Source organism: Neolamprologus multifasciatus, chromosome 17, assembly GCF_963576455.1.
Source record: "Neolamprologus multifasciatus chromosome 17, fNeoMul1.2, whole genome shotgun sequence".
NCBI classification, from domain to species: domain Eukaryota; kingdom Metazoa; phylum Chordata; class Actinopteri; order Cichliformes; family Cichlidae; genus Neolamprologus; species Neolamprologus multifasciatus.
In genome coordinates, this window is record NC_140455.1 from 32,393,995 (window position 1) to 32,405,640 (window position 11,646).

An 11,646-nucleotide genomic window follows, 5' to 3' on the forward strand; every position below is an offset into this window, starting at 1 on the left:
GATATTAGCTGTGATGTGAACCCCATGGCCTCCGCTCCTGTCAGCTCTTCCCTCGCAGAGGCTGTGCGTGCCTCAACTTACAATTTGGATCATATTAAATGATGAAACCAATGCAGCTGTTTTGCTCATTTCTCCCTGCGCCGGATCAACAGCGTCACCATGTGGCAGGTCGGAGGAGTGGCACAGAGACTACTACTCACAGCTCTGCCGTCTCGATGTATTTGGCCGTGCCCTCGATGGTGTTGCAGTACTCTGTGGCAAACTTGGTGATGAGCTGGAGCAAGGTGGCACTTTGGTCCTCCACGGGTTCCCCGTAGCTGCTGAGCAGGGACTGGTATTGTGCTGCCAGCACGTTGATCCGTGTCTTCAGCTCAGGGAGACAGTCTCGAATGTGATGCATCAGTAGCCTGATATTACAACAGCAAAGGGCAGAGCGTTACCTTTTCTAGGACGGACAATAGCAACATGCGCTGATGCCTGTAATTAATGCCAGGGCTGCTCCATATCTATGCAGACAGCATCTTCACAGAGGAAGCACTACTGGGCATTTTCTAGTATATATGACAATGATCACATTCTGCAAACAAACGCAAACTAATGGTGTTAACAAACAAAAAGCCTCATCTAGCCTAAGTAACACAAAGTAAACAACACTATATACTCTTAAACGCTGCCCTTCAAACCACCATTTTTTTTGTCTCCACACATTATGACCAAACATCACCCTGGTTCTGATGCCATTAATTGAGGATTCAAGTCTGGTCTAACTCCAGAGTACAGCAGTGAATCTACTGATGCCGCCTCATATCCAGGGACATACTCAGAGGGAGAGACACAAGGAGGCTCTCACCCTCTATAAATCTGAAAATCACATTTCCATACACCGGTAAATAAAATAATAATCTCCATCTGCAATATTAAAGTGATATACACATTAATACATCACAATTATCCAGTGACAAGGTTCTGTCTGCATATTAGTAGTTTAATTTTAGGTCTGCAAGGCATCTTATGTAACACTAAGAACTGTGTGTTTGCCATTTTGGGTCCGACGCTGTGGAACACTCTCCCCCTGGAGCCTGGGAGTCTTCTGAGTGTTTTAAGTATCACCTGAAGCCCTGGAACTTTTGTGTTTGAGGTACACAATTTTAATTTGCAGTGTCTTTAACTGCCTTTGTGTTTTACTCTGCGTTTCCTTTTGTAATTTGGTCTTTACTTCTTTCTACTTTCATGTGAAGTAACATGTGTAATATACAAGCAGCCCACTGCTTCTGTCCGTCTATGTAATAAAGCTTCTTCTAAATTACCCCAAGCATCATTTACACCAGCGGTCTCCAACATTTTTTGCGCCACGGACCGGTTTATGCCCGACAATATTTTCACGGACCGGCCTTTAAGGTGTCGCGGATAAATACAACAAAATAAAACTAGTAACGGTACCGAAAAAAAGAAGATTTATTCATAACACACGTGAAAAGACCCAGGAAAACCGAGTTAATGATAAAAACGATTACAAAATAACACTGAAAACCGATAAAAACCCTGAAAAACATACATTTCACACCTGAGCCTCAACTCTCGCGGCCCGGTACCAAACGACTCACGGACCGGTACCGGTCCGAGGCCCGGGGGTTGGGGACCGCTGATTTACACTTCTTGTTTTTATTTTTAGAACTAATTTTCATATGGCCACATACAGGACAGCATAAACCCGAGAACAGAATCATCTCCAATAGGCCAATATCAGCCAACAGATACATCATCCGGGCTCTACTTCACCAACTAGCTTTTGAATGGTGCTCAATAAAGAAAATGCAACTTTCTACCATCGTCTCAGTGTGATTTAGACATTAAAGTCTAAATAATCTTATCTAAAAATCAAGTCAAGTCTAAATCAAGTCTGATGATTTAGACATTAAAGTCTAAATCATCAGGGTGCCGTTACTTTTACCTGTTTAGGGTTCTGGCCAGGTACTTGGTTCCATTTCTGTTGGCAAGTGATGGATACTTCTTCTGCAGGAAAGCGTGTTCATCACGAATTGCATCAGCCACAGACTTTTTATTGTTGATGTCCAGCTGGCTCCTAAAAGTTCAAACGTACCAAAAAAAGAAAAAGGAAAAAAAAAAAAAGACGTTTACGAGAAAAAGTCTGTTTTACGGTACTTTCTCGTATTTTTCCCAGAAGTCTAATGGTGATTGATGTGCACGAAGACTGAAACGTTTTTATTAAATCTTCCCCCTCAATGGCACGACAGTGATAAAGCAACACAAACAATAGATCCTGACATTAGCCTTTACTAGGAGCATTAAAAATTGATGCGGCACTCCTCTCTCGACATCTCCACTGAGCTATTCATCTCTGATATGAAATCATACTCATTATGAGTAACGGTTTGTGTGATGTTTGTGAGACCTGTTGACTACTCCGATTATGCCGAGTTTGACAGGGATCACTCTGCCCATCAGTACATCCATAGCGTCGGTACCAGCGTCCATCAGGTCCAGCTTGGTCACCACAGCCAATGTCCTCCTGCCTGATGAATTAGTCATTCACAAAGGGCACCATAACCCACTGCCACTAGATTACACCTTTAAAATACTCCTTATTTTACTAGTTTTAGAACATGGCTCCCATTTGGTTTTTCTTACCATCTGGGTCGACTTCCCGGGCCACCTTGAGGGCCTCCGAGGTAGCCATGTCTGTGTTAGCCGCCGTGACAGCCAGGATAATGCAGTTGGGGTTAGAGATGTGCTTCAGGATTAAATCTCTTATCTGAATCTCGATGTCCTTAGGCTGATCCCCCACAGGCACCTGAAAGGAGCAATTCCAATTACAAGCAAAGACACAGCACCCGTTGTTTTGAGTCAGACAACAAAGTAGGGACTTTGTCAAATTAACACGTCCAACCAGAGGGGACCAACTAATGAGGCTAGAATCAAAGCCTGGATACCCTGAGGCTTTCATAGCACACGGTTGAAAAATATTAATTCTCACCCATCTACAAATATGAAATATGCAAAAGCATTGACCAGATGAAGAAATTAACATCGCTGACCAGGCTTATAAGGTAAAGCTTTTTTTAAGGCATTTTAGTGCTCTTTAATGAATAAAACTTCTAAAAGAGGGTGTTGTACAATTAATTTCCCTTGGGGTACACGATGATCAAAGACTTGTCTTTGGGAGCTGGAGCAAATGTTACCTTAGTGATTCCTGGCAGATCAACCAGTGTGAGGTTAACGACATGAGGAGAGAAAATCTTCAGATGAATGGGTTCATCGCTGATTCCCTGCAGAGGGACAAGAAAAGAAGAAAGTGGATTTAATAGCTTAGTAACTTAGAACTGGGGGGGGGTCACTGACCCTCTAGAGTCACTGACCTAAACCAGAGTCACACTTTCACTTGCCGTTTTCAAAGCATTTAGTTTAAAAGTTGTGCTGCAGCTGGATTATTTTAATTCTCTGTTTTTATTACTGTATGTACAGCCTGCTAACTATTACAGGTGCAACGATACACAAAATTCACGGTTCGGTTCGATACTTTGGTGTCACGGTTCGATATTTTTTCGATACAAAAAAATGTTCATGCCTTTTTAATTTGTCATTTATTAAAATTATAAATATATATTTCAACTCAAAAGTACAGTTTTTAAATTTAATGTTGCTGAAACAACAAAGTAAAAAAAAAAAAATCTGATCGAGAAAACACTCATCTTTGGAAAAGAGAGTTTATTACCGAGACTCTGTCTCTTTCCAAAATAAAAGCTATACTATATGCTTCTTCTGAGGTATACTCTCAGCAGCATATTAAACATATCAGGTCCCCATAAGGAGAATCATGTGCTAACGGCTGTCTAAATGCCCGCTTGTTGTTTTTGTCTGCTTCCACTTGTCTTCGCACTAAGATGATGTCGGAGTAAATGTGCAGTCATATTTGTTGTGTTCCCACTAGTGCTGTCAGCGTTAATCTCGTTGAAATGACGTTAACGCCACAACACGGCAAATCTCCGTTAACGAGCTACCGCGGATCGCCCCGTGCGTAGGGCTGGACGGCCAACAGGTTAATGAGCTAACTGCGCTAACGCACTAGTTCCCACCAATGTAATTGAGCATTGCTGTTTTACTTTTGTCCATGACGGGCTTACCTTCAGGGTCATACCTCACATGAAAACCAAAATAGTTCCAAACGCCACATCTGAATTAGGGTGGGGGAGGTTCAATTTGCCATGTTGCAAGGAGAGCTTAACTTCTCTCTCGCTAGCTTGCCCTGCGCCAGTGTTGCCAACTCCTCAGTAAGGAAAATCGCTATTGGTTGTCCTAAAAGTCGCGAGAAGTCGCTAAATGACGTCATCACCTAATTTGCATAATTGGTCATGCTAATGTAATTGTAACCTACGCTGCTGGAGAGAGAAATAACATCGTGGACGAGACATAAAGTGAGCAAAAAACGTCCTAAATGCATTTAGAATTTATTTAGAACTACAAATTAAATTTCTTTTAGCAATTATTGTTTTTTGTAATGTCACAATTCCAACCCTGCTCCTTAATCCGGGCTTGGACCGGCAAAAGTGACCCGAAATAGGCACTCTGGTGGAGTTACTTTGTGTGTGTGTGTTTATAAGTAGTTTTAAACCTGATCCACCACACAGCATAAGAGTAAAAGAAGAACTGACTGCGTTACAGCACCCGCTGCTTGTTGAGAGTAAAAGCGATATGCGCTTTCACGTCTTTTTTTTAGCGACTTTTCTTGGAAAAAAAGTCGCTAGGGAGTCTGAAAACTCGCTAAATATAGCGACAAAGTCGCTAAGTTGGCAACACTGCCCTGCGCTCAGTGAATCTGCGTTCGACTACTCCGCCTAGGCTGCACTGTCAAGCGCAGATCCACTGAGCGCTCAACAGAGACAGCATCGTCAGAAGGAAAGTTGATAAAATAAATTAAAAATTTTGTATTGCTCGATACATATGCGTACCGAACCGAAAGCACTGTATCGAACGGTTCAATATCGATACTAGTATTGTTGCACCCCTACTAACTATCTTCGCATCAACGCCAGCAAGACAAAGGAGCTGGTGATTGACTTCAGCAAGAAGCCACCAGTGAACATCCAGGGTTTGGACATTGAAACGGTGGAGGAGTACAAATACCTGGGAGTTCACCTCAATAACAAACTGGACACGTCCACGAACACAAATGACGACTTAGACAATACAATAAGGGTCTAAGTCATCTCCACCTGCTATGGCGGCTGAGATCCTTTGGGGTGAACAGGACACTCCTAAGGATGTTTTACGACACTGTGGTGGCGTCTGCAATCTTTTATCCTGTGGTCTGCTGGAGTGGTGGAATGGCAGAGAGGGACAGGGGGAAACTCAACAAACTGGTCAGGAGGGCCAGCTCTGTCCTGGACTGTCCGCTGAAGTCCATCGAGCAGGTTGGGGAGTAGAGGATGTTGTCTAAGCTAACATCCATCATGGACAACACCTCCCGCCCTCTGCATGAGACCGTACGAGCACTGAGCAGCTCGTTCAACAGTAGACTTTTACACCCACAGTGTAGGAAGGAGCGCTACCACAGGTCATTCTTACCAGCAGCTGTCAGACTCTATAACACAGTTTAACATGCTTTTGGTTATCTTGTACAGTACATTTTATACGTATCTCCGTACAATTTTTTTCTATACATTGTTACCTGTATATACAAACTTCAGTTGCTTATGTATATAGGATCACTATTTCCCCCTACTATAAGAGCTGTGTAACACCCAAATTTCTCATCTGTGGGATAATAAAGGTTTATTCTATTCTATTCTGTTCTATTCTAACTCCTAGTTTGACTGTAGGTGGCCCACAGTTTAAAGTTGGGTTTCTGACAAGCAAAATAAGGATCATTGAGGATAATGATTTTATCCTCAATGACCCCACGGGCTTTAGAAAATGTTCAACCCTCGTCTCACCTTATTATTCCCAGATATTCGCTCGGTTTCACTCTCAATTTCTTGCCTGATTTCATCAAAATCTGTGTAGATCTGTAAAGAAAAGCATCAACAACAATATCACAACAAGTATGGTTCAGCAGACTGAATTCTTTTTAGCATCACAATAACACATACCTTATTTTTAGTGTGTAGAAATTTGCCCCACTCTTCAGTGTCTCTGCCTGTGAACCAGAATAAAAACATTCTTAAAGCAGGTCGACACGGGTGCTGGCTATTAAAGAAGCTACTCTGTGCGGGAGCCTGAGCGTAATGGCGGTTAATGCGAGGACTGATGCCTGGTGACATTTACTGGTGTGGTGAATAAAAGCAGCTGGAATTACAGGTAGTGCTTTTGAGGAGGAGGAGGGGGTAGAGCTAAGAAGGTGGTGTAGGTTACTAAACATTAAGACACCTGTACAATGCACCTCCTTGAAGTACAGTGCTTTTCACACCATGACATCTGCAAGTTGTTGGAAAGACAGTGATAGAGACAGGATTTTAAACCTGGGGCAGGGAATCTTTCACACAGGATACTGAAGATTACAAGCATGTGTTTGCGTGCCCCCTTGTGTGTGTGTGTGTGTGTGTGTGTGTGTGTGTGTGTTGTATTAAAAAAAGAAAAGTTTAAAGACCAAAAAGGGTTATTACAGTTCATAGTACATACCACCTTCATCATGTTTCCTTGTATCTCCAGGATCCACGTGGACTAGCTGGAGGATTAGAGGTCTCCTGGTTACAATGCCAGTCCCACGGGGCAGCAAGTCCCTGCCCACCAGGCTCTCCAACACAGAGCTCTTTCCACTACTCTGCAGGCAGAAGTGCATCAAAAACAAGATATGAGTTAAAGCACCAGAGAATTGGCTTGTTATAGTTCAGTTTTATTGTTTAAAGGGGACCTATTAGGCCCTTTTCCAACCCCATTTTTAAATTCTTGGTAGCTTTACAGCTTTACATCATTCACAATTTATCCTTATTTAGCCTATACATTTAGCCTTAATGTAGCTCTTCAGTTCATCTACTGTCTGAAACGAGCCATTTTAGCTCCCCTCTCTTTAATCTTATGACTGGCTGCACCTTGCAAACAAAAGATTTGAATATCAGGTCAGTGAGGCAGCTGGAAATGGAGCATTTAACCAGGAAATTTGGTTCACCCAGTCTACCTGTACATACAACCTTGTTATTTGGAACTTCCTCTTTTAGCAAAAGCTTGTATGCAGTAGCAGCTTATAATCGGTAAGAATGTTTACTTTTAGTTCATTCTTTGATAGCTTAGGTGTCTTTTTTTAGTTATTTGTGATGGGTAAGATTTACGAATTTCAAAAACATATGGAACCAGGGGTTTAAAATATTTTTTAGCAAACTACCAAAGCTCAAAGCTAACTTCCTTGTCAGATTAGTTTCAGTAAACAATCACAACTGTGGCATCTTCTTTCTGATTTAACACAACAGCATAAGGCTGATCTTATGATCTTGGAGCTCCGCTAAGCTAATTCTACCTCTTCCTCGGGCTATGTCCTAGTTTTGGTCTACAGAAGCTAGATGAAGATGTGGAGATAATTAATGGTGATCAAAATAGACTTAATTGCTCTCGTCAGGTCAGACTCTGCGTATCTGTTTATTAGCTGTGAAAAAGAAGAAGTGACAATTTAGCAGAACTCCCAGACACGGCCTTTGCGTCATTTTGATATGCGAATCGGTATCACGGTGCAGTAAATGCTACTCTCTTAGTCCTCCTACATACATGTATATCATTAAAACAAGGTTATCTGGCTAGCATGACAGCCTGCTGAGCAAAATGCACCCAGTCAGCCTTTTACCTGAGTCCCCACTACTGCAATCTGCGGCAGCTGGATAATATCCGCCCCTACTGTGTTGAACACATCCTGGAGCTTGTTTATGACGGGTATAAGAGCCTCCATGCTCGTGAATGCTGAATTAACCTAATAAACCCGTATTTCTTCCGTGATGGAGCCAAAGTCATTCAATGTCCCTCCGACACCACCATTGCAACAACACCCACCAGACGGCTGAGAGATTTTGTGGGGTGCTGGGAGTTGTAGTTCTCCAATGGTGGAAAACGTATGGCTCAGGATAAGGAAAAGACTACATCATATAGACGCTGAAAATGACGACACAATTAGTTATCTTGCGCATGCGTAGACGTTTTGTTGATGAAAAGCTAGCTTCATTCGCCAAGAAACTCGGCTACTTCCCTCCTTCTAACTTTGACCTGCCTGCATGCTTTTGTACCATTGAGTTAGTTTGATTACCTCTAGTGTCTTCAGTATTTCATCATGCTACAGTTCCTGGTAAGTTTTATATTTGTATTATTTTCCTTAAAAGTTGACGTCTGTTGCGAAGCTAGCCGAGTTAAAAATGTTAGCATTATGCTAACCGTGCAGCTAGTGCTGCTAGTTTGGATTGAAATTGAAACTGAGTTGCATGATTAGGAATAAAAGTCACTGTCAGCCACCACAAAGGTTAAAATAAATAAATAAATAAATAAATAAAAAAAAAAATATATATATATATATCGTTGTTGGCTAAATAATCATAACATAAACTTACTTATATACACAAACACACAGAGTCCTGAAAAATCTTCACTGCTTCCATGGTAGTTGTCAGTGCAAGTACCAGTCAGTTGCTGCTAATCAAATCCACTTTATTAATTTATCATCAAGAAGTGTAAACACCTGAAGCTGAAGTTTGGCAGATTTCTGGTCTGGAGCATTCACAATGCCACAATCATCCAGCAAAATCACCCAAGGTCAGACCGTGCACTGTGCAGTGCTTAGAGAAACTGAAATTACTCAGGGGAGGGTTGATGATCTGGGCTTGTTTTGCAGCCACAGTACCTGGAAGCGTGAAGTCATTGAGTCCGTGAACTCCTCTCTAAAGTAGTCTATAGTGAAGGGTGAGGCCATCTTTCCGACATCTCATCTTCGGCCAAAATTGTGTTATTTAACAAGGCAATGATCCCGATTACAGTAGCGAATCTACAACAGAATTACTCAATGTGATGAAATGGCCCAGTTAAAGTCTAGCCTGATTAAAATGCGGTGATGGTACCTTAAGAGAGCTGTGAACAAACGATTGTCAGCAAACCTCAAAGTGAAGCAACGCTGTGACGAGGAGTGGGCTAAAATTCCTCTACAACGATGTGACAGACTGATAAAGTCATACAGAAAACAAGTTCTTCAAGTTATTGCTCGGTTCTACGGGCTATTGAATGGTGTGTGCTTAGTTTTTCACAGAACGTTGTGGAATCCTGTGAAATTGTTTTTTTCACACTAGTTTAAAGGGTTTTAATGAACTTTGTTTTTCTTCCAGGCTGGCTTCACCTTGGGAAATGTTGTGGGGATGTATCTCGCTCAGAACTATGAAGTAAGTGTGTTTTGTGACTTGCAAACCATTTTTTCAATAATTTAGTGAAGATGTCACTTTAACCCATGGGCTCCACTAACCCCGAACCCCAAACCAAAATGTATCTGGTCTGGATAGATGCTGGTTGGAGCCTTTTATTCCTTCAGTGACTGATGTGTGCAATTGCAGTTTTGTAAGGTCGTTGCCAACCAATGGCCTTTATCTATGTATAGAAACACATCCTGACTGAGCTATTAAAACACAAACACAGTATATGTGTACATTTCAAGTTTTTGCATTCTCTGTGTTTCTTGAATGTCTTTTTTGAACAACCAGAACATCTCAGTTGGATTAAGATCTGGACTCTAGTGGGTTAGTTTACTTGTTGGATTTGGGTTATTGTCTCTACACTTATTTTCTTGATACAATTTTAAATTTATTGTTCCCTAAAAGCAGCTTTAAACCATGTTGTTCCCTTCAGTGTGTTGGTGTACAGTGCCTTCTTTTTCCTTCTGACAAGTTGTGCAATATTTCAGAGATTTCAATCATTACCATTCCTTGTTTTAAATAGTATGTATTTAATTGTCTGTAACCAGACTTTGAATGTCTTTATTTACATCTGGAATCTGTCAAGTTCGATTTCTATAGTACATTTTAAACGACCTTAATTGATCAAAATGCCCAAAGCGCTGTGAAAGTTATGACTTGAGATGATCGGAACACATTTTCTGAGTAATCTTTGTTGTTCAAAAGGGTTCAGATATTTTCTTGCAACTGCATGTTCAGTGCCACTTTCTGCAGTCCTGGCTGTATCTATTATCTCCCACCTTTGTAAGATGGCTCCAATAGATATTTAAGTTTGAAGCTTACAGCAAAAATCTGAATGTTGTATGGTTTTTTGTTTTGTTTTGTTTTTTTAATGAAAAATGTACTTTAGATCAGTTAATTTACACATTAGTTTTAGTTTGGTGCCTCTAACAAACCACAACCTATACATTTCTCAGACTTTATTAGTTGTAACTTGTATCTTTCCCCTCTAGGTGCCCAACATAGCCAAGAAGATTGAAGCTTTTAAGAAAGATGTGGAAGCCAAGAAGAAGCCCCCAGAGTGAGCAAAGTGGGACCATGTTGCAAGCAAGAATGGACATCCTCTGCAGAGAAACTATTTATTTTAAAGGCTTATTTTGATGTCATGGTTGTACACTTGATAAAGAGTTGACCATGTTACATGTATATGAAAATATAAGCCGTGCCTGGAACAGTGTTTGTTTCTTCCCTTAGTTTTATAGGCATACTCTTTGTAAACTATTTTCTAAGGTAAATAGTGCAAAGACTGGATTTAAAGAATATTACAAAAAAACTAATGGGATCATTTTAATTCCAGTTTCATGGTACTGCTGGTTGACCATTTTTGTTATGCACTCAAGCTATTCAATATGTCCACAGAAGATTTTAGAGTTATAAAGTTAATAAAGAAGATTTTCCTTCACACACCTCACAATAACTGCCAAAGTTTTTATTGTTGTTGTACAAACACCATTCTGAACCATACAATAAAGTTGAATATAATGAAGTCCTGTAAAGTCTCATGCAGTAAGTTTTACTAGAATTAATTATTTAGTGCCTCAAACACCTCAACTGTCATCTCAAATCCATCCAGTAGGTGTCACCATTGGAAGGCAGTTAAAATTCTGTTTGGCAAAATTTATGATTCAGTTTTTCTTCTTTTGTTTTGTCCCCTTCTTTTTCTTCTTTGAATTTGGCCATCCAAATCCTCTGAACTCCAGGCAGTCTGCTGCATTGTGAGCAATGTAGTAGATATTCTCCATGGCTGCTGGGCTGAGGATGTCCACCTCGGTTGTGGTGACTTTGGCACTACATGAGGACCTCTTTTTAGGTGTCTTTGGGCCCATAGTCTTCTTGGCTGACTTAGAACTGTGGGATCTTGATTTCCTGGTGGGCTTTGGAGAAAATACGTGGTTTAATCACTCGTCTATAAATATATAAATGTCTTCATTATTTTTTACTTTACCATAGTGAATGTCAATCTTGCTTCAGTAAGTCATCAGATTTTCATCTGTAAAACAAGAAATCAGGTTTTTCTCTGCCAAAAAAGATTGAAAGTTTTTAGGACAAAGTGCCAAAAATGATAACAAAATACAATAATTTCATACCAGCTCTCGCCTTGGCACTGTAAGTGGCACTCGAATGGCTTCAGCGGTGACAGTGATACCCCATTTGTTTACATCCTGTTGTCGTAGAAACAGACCGGACTTGCTCATGTATGAAGGGGTTGGCCTTCCTCCTG

The 11,646-nt window shown here is 40.9% G+C and overlaps 3 protein-coding genes across 5 annotated transcripts in view; 1 reads left to right on the forward strand and 2 right to left on the reverse strand.

The window, feature by feature from the left end:
- The window catches only part of LOC146499672 (dynamin-1-like protein), a 16,773-nt gene extending 8,756 nt beyond the window's left edge, over positions 1–8,017 (reverse strand). For 2 of the 3 annotated variants that reach the window (XM_085138726.1, XM_085138724.1), the window contains exons 1-9: positions 7,790–8,017; positions 6,637–6,778; positions 6,108–6,154; positions 5,952–6,023; positions 3,201–3,287; positions 2,650–2,812; positions 2,414–2,534; positions 1,952–2,083; positions 201–407 (exon numbers count right to left, since the gene is read on the reverse strand). In XM_085138726.1, coding sequence (XP_084994852.1) covers positions 201–407; positions 1,952–2,083; positions 2,414–2,534; positions 2,650–2,812; positions 3,201–3,287; positions 5,952–6,023; positions 6,108–6,154; positions 6,637–6,778; positions 7,790–7,891 — 1,073 coding nt within the window. In that variant the 5' untranslated portion in view covers positions 7,892–8,017. The remainder of the gene's footprint in view (positions 1–200; positions 408–1,951; positions 2,084–2,413; positions 2,535–2,649; positions 2,813–3,200; positions 3,288–5,951; positions 6,024–6,107; positions 6,155–6,636; positions 6,779–7,789) is intronic. The other variant, XM_085138725.1, reaches the window with a different exon arrangement.
- A 106-nt stretch (positions 8,018–8,123) lies between these two features.
- Positions 8,124–10,911, forward strand: stmp1 (short transmembrane mitochondrial protein 1). Its single transcript, XM_085138745.1, has 3 exons — positions 8,124–8,281; positions 9,306–9,359; positions 10,379–10,911. Exons 1-3 carry the CDS (start codon positions 8,267–8,269, stop codon positions 10,448–10,450), a joined length of 141 nt encoding a protein of 46 aa, XP_084994871.1. The 5' UTR covers positions 8,124–8,266; the 3' UTR covers positions 10,451–10,911.
- smkr1 (small lysine rich protein 1) lies at positions 8,530–11,624 on the reverse strand. The gene is made up of 2 exons (XM_085138746.1): positions 11,513–11,624; positions 8,530–11,299 (listed from the first exon to the last, which is right to left on the reverse strand). Exons 1-2 carry the CDS (start codon positions 11,618–11,620, stop codon positions 11,051–11,053), a joined length of 357 nt encoding a protein of 118 aa, XP_084994872.1. The 5' UTR covers positions 11,621–11,624; the 3' UTR covers positions 8,530–11,050.
- Positions 11,625–11,646: the final 22 nt, after the last annotated feature.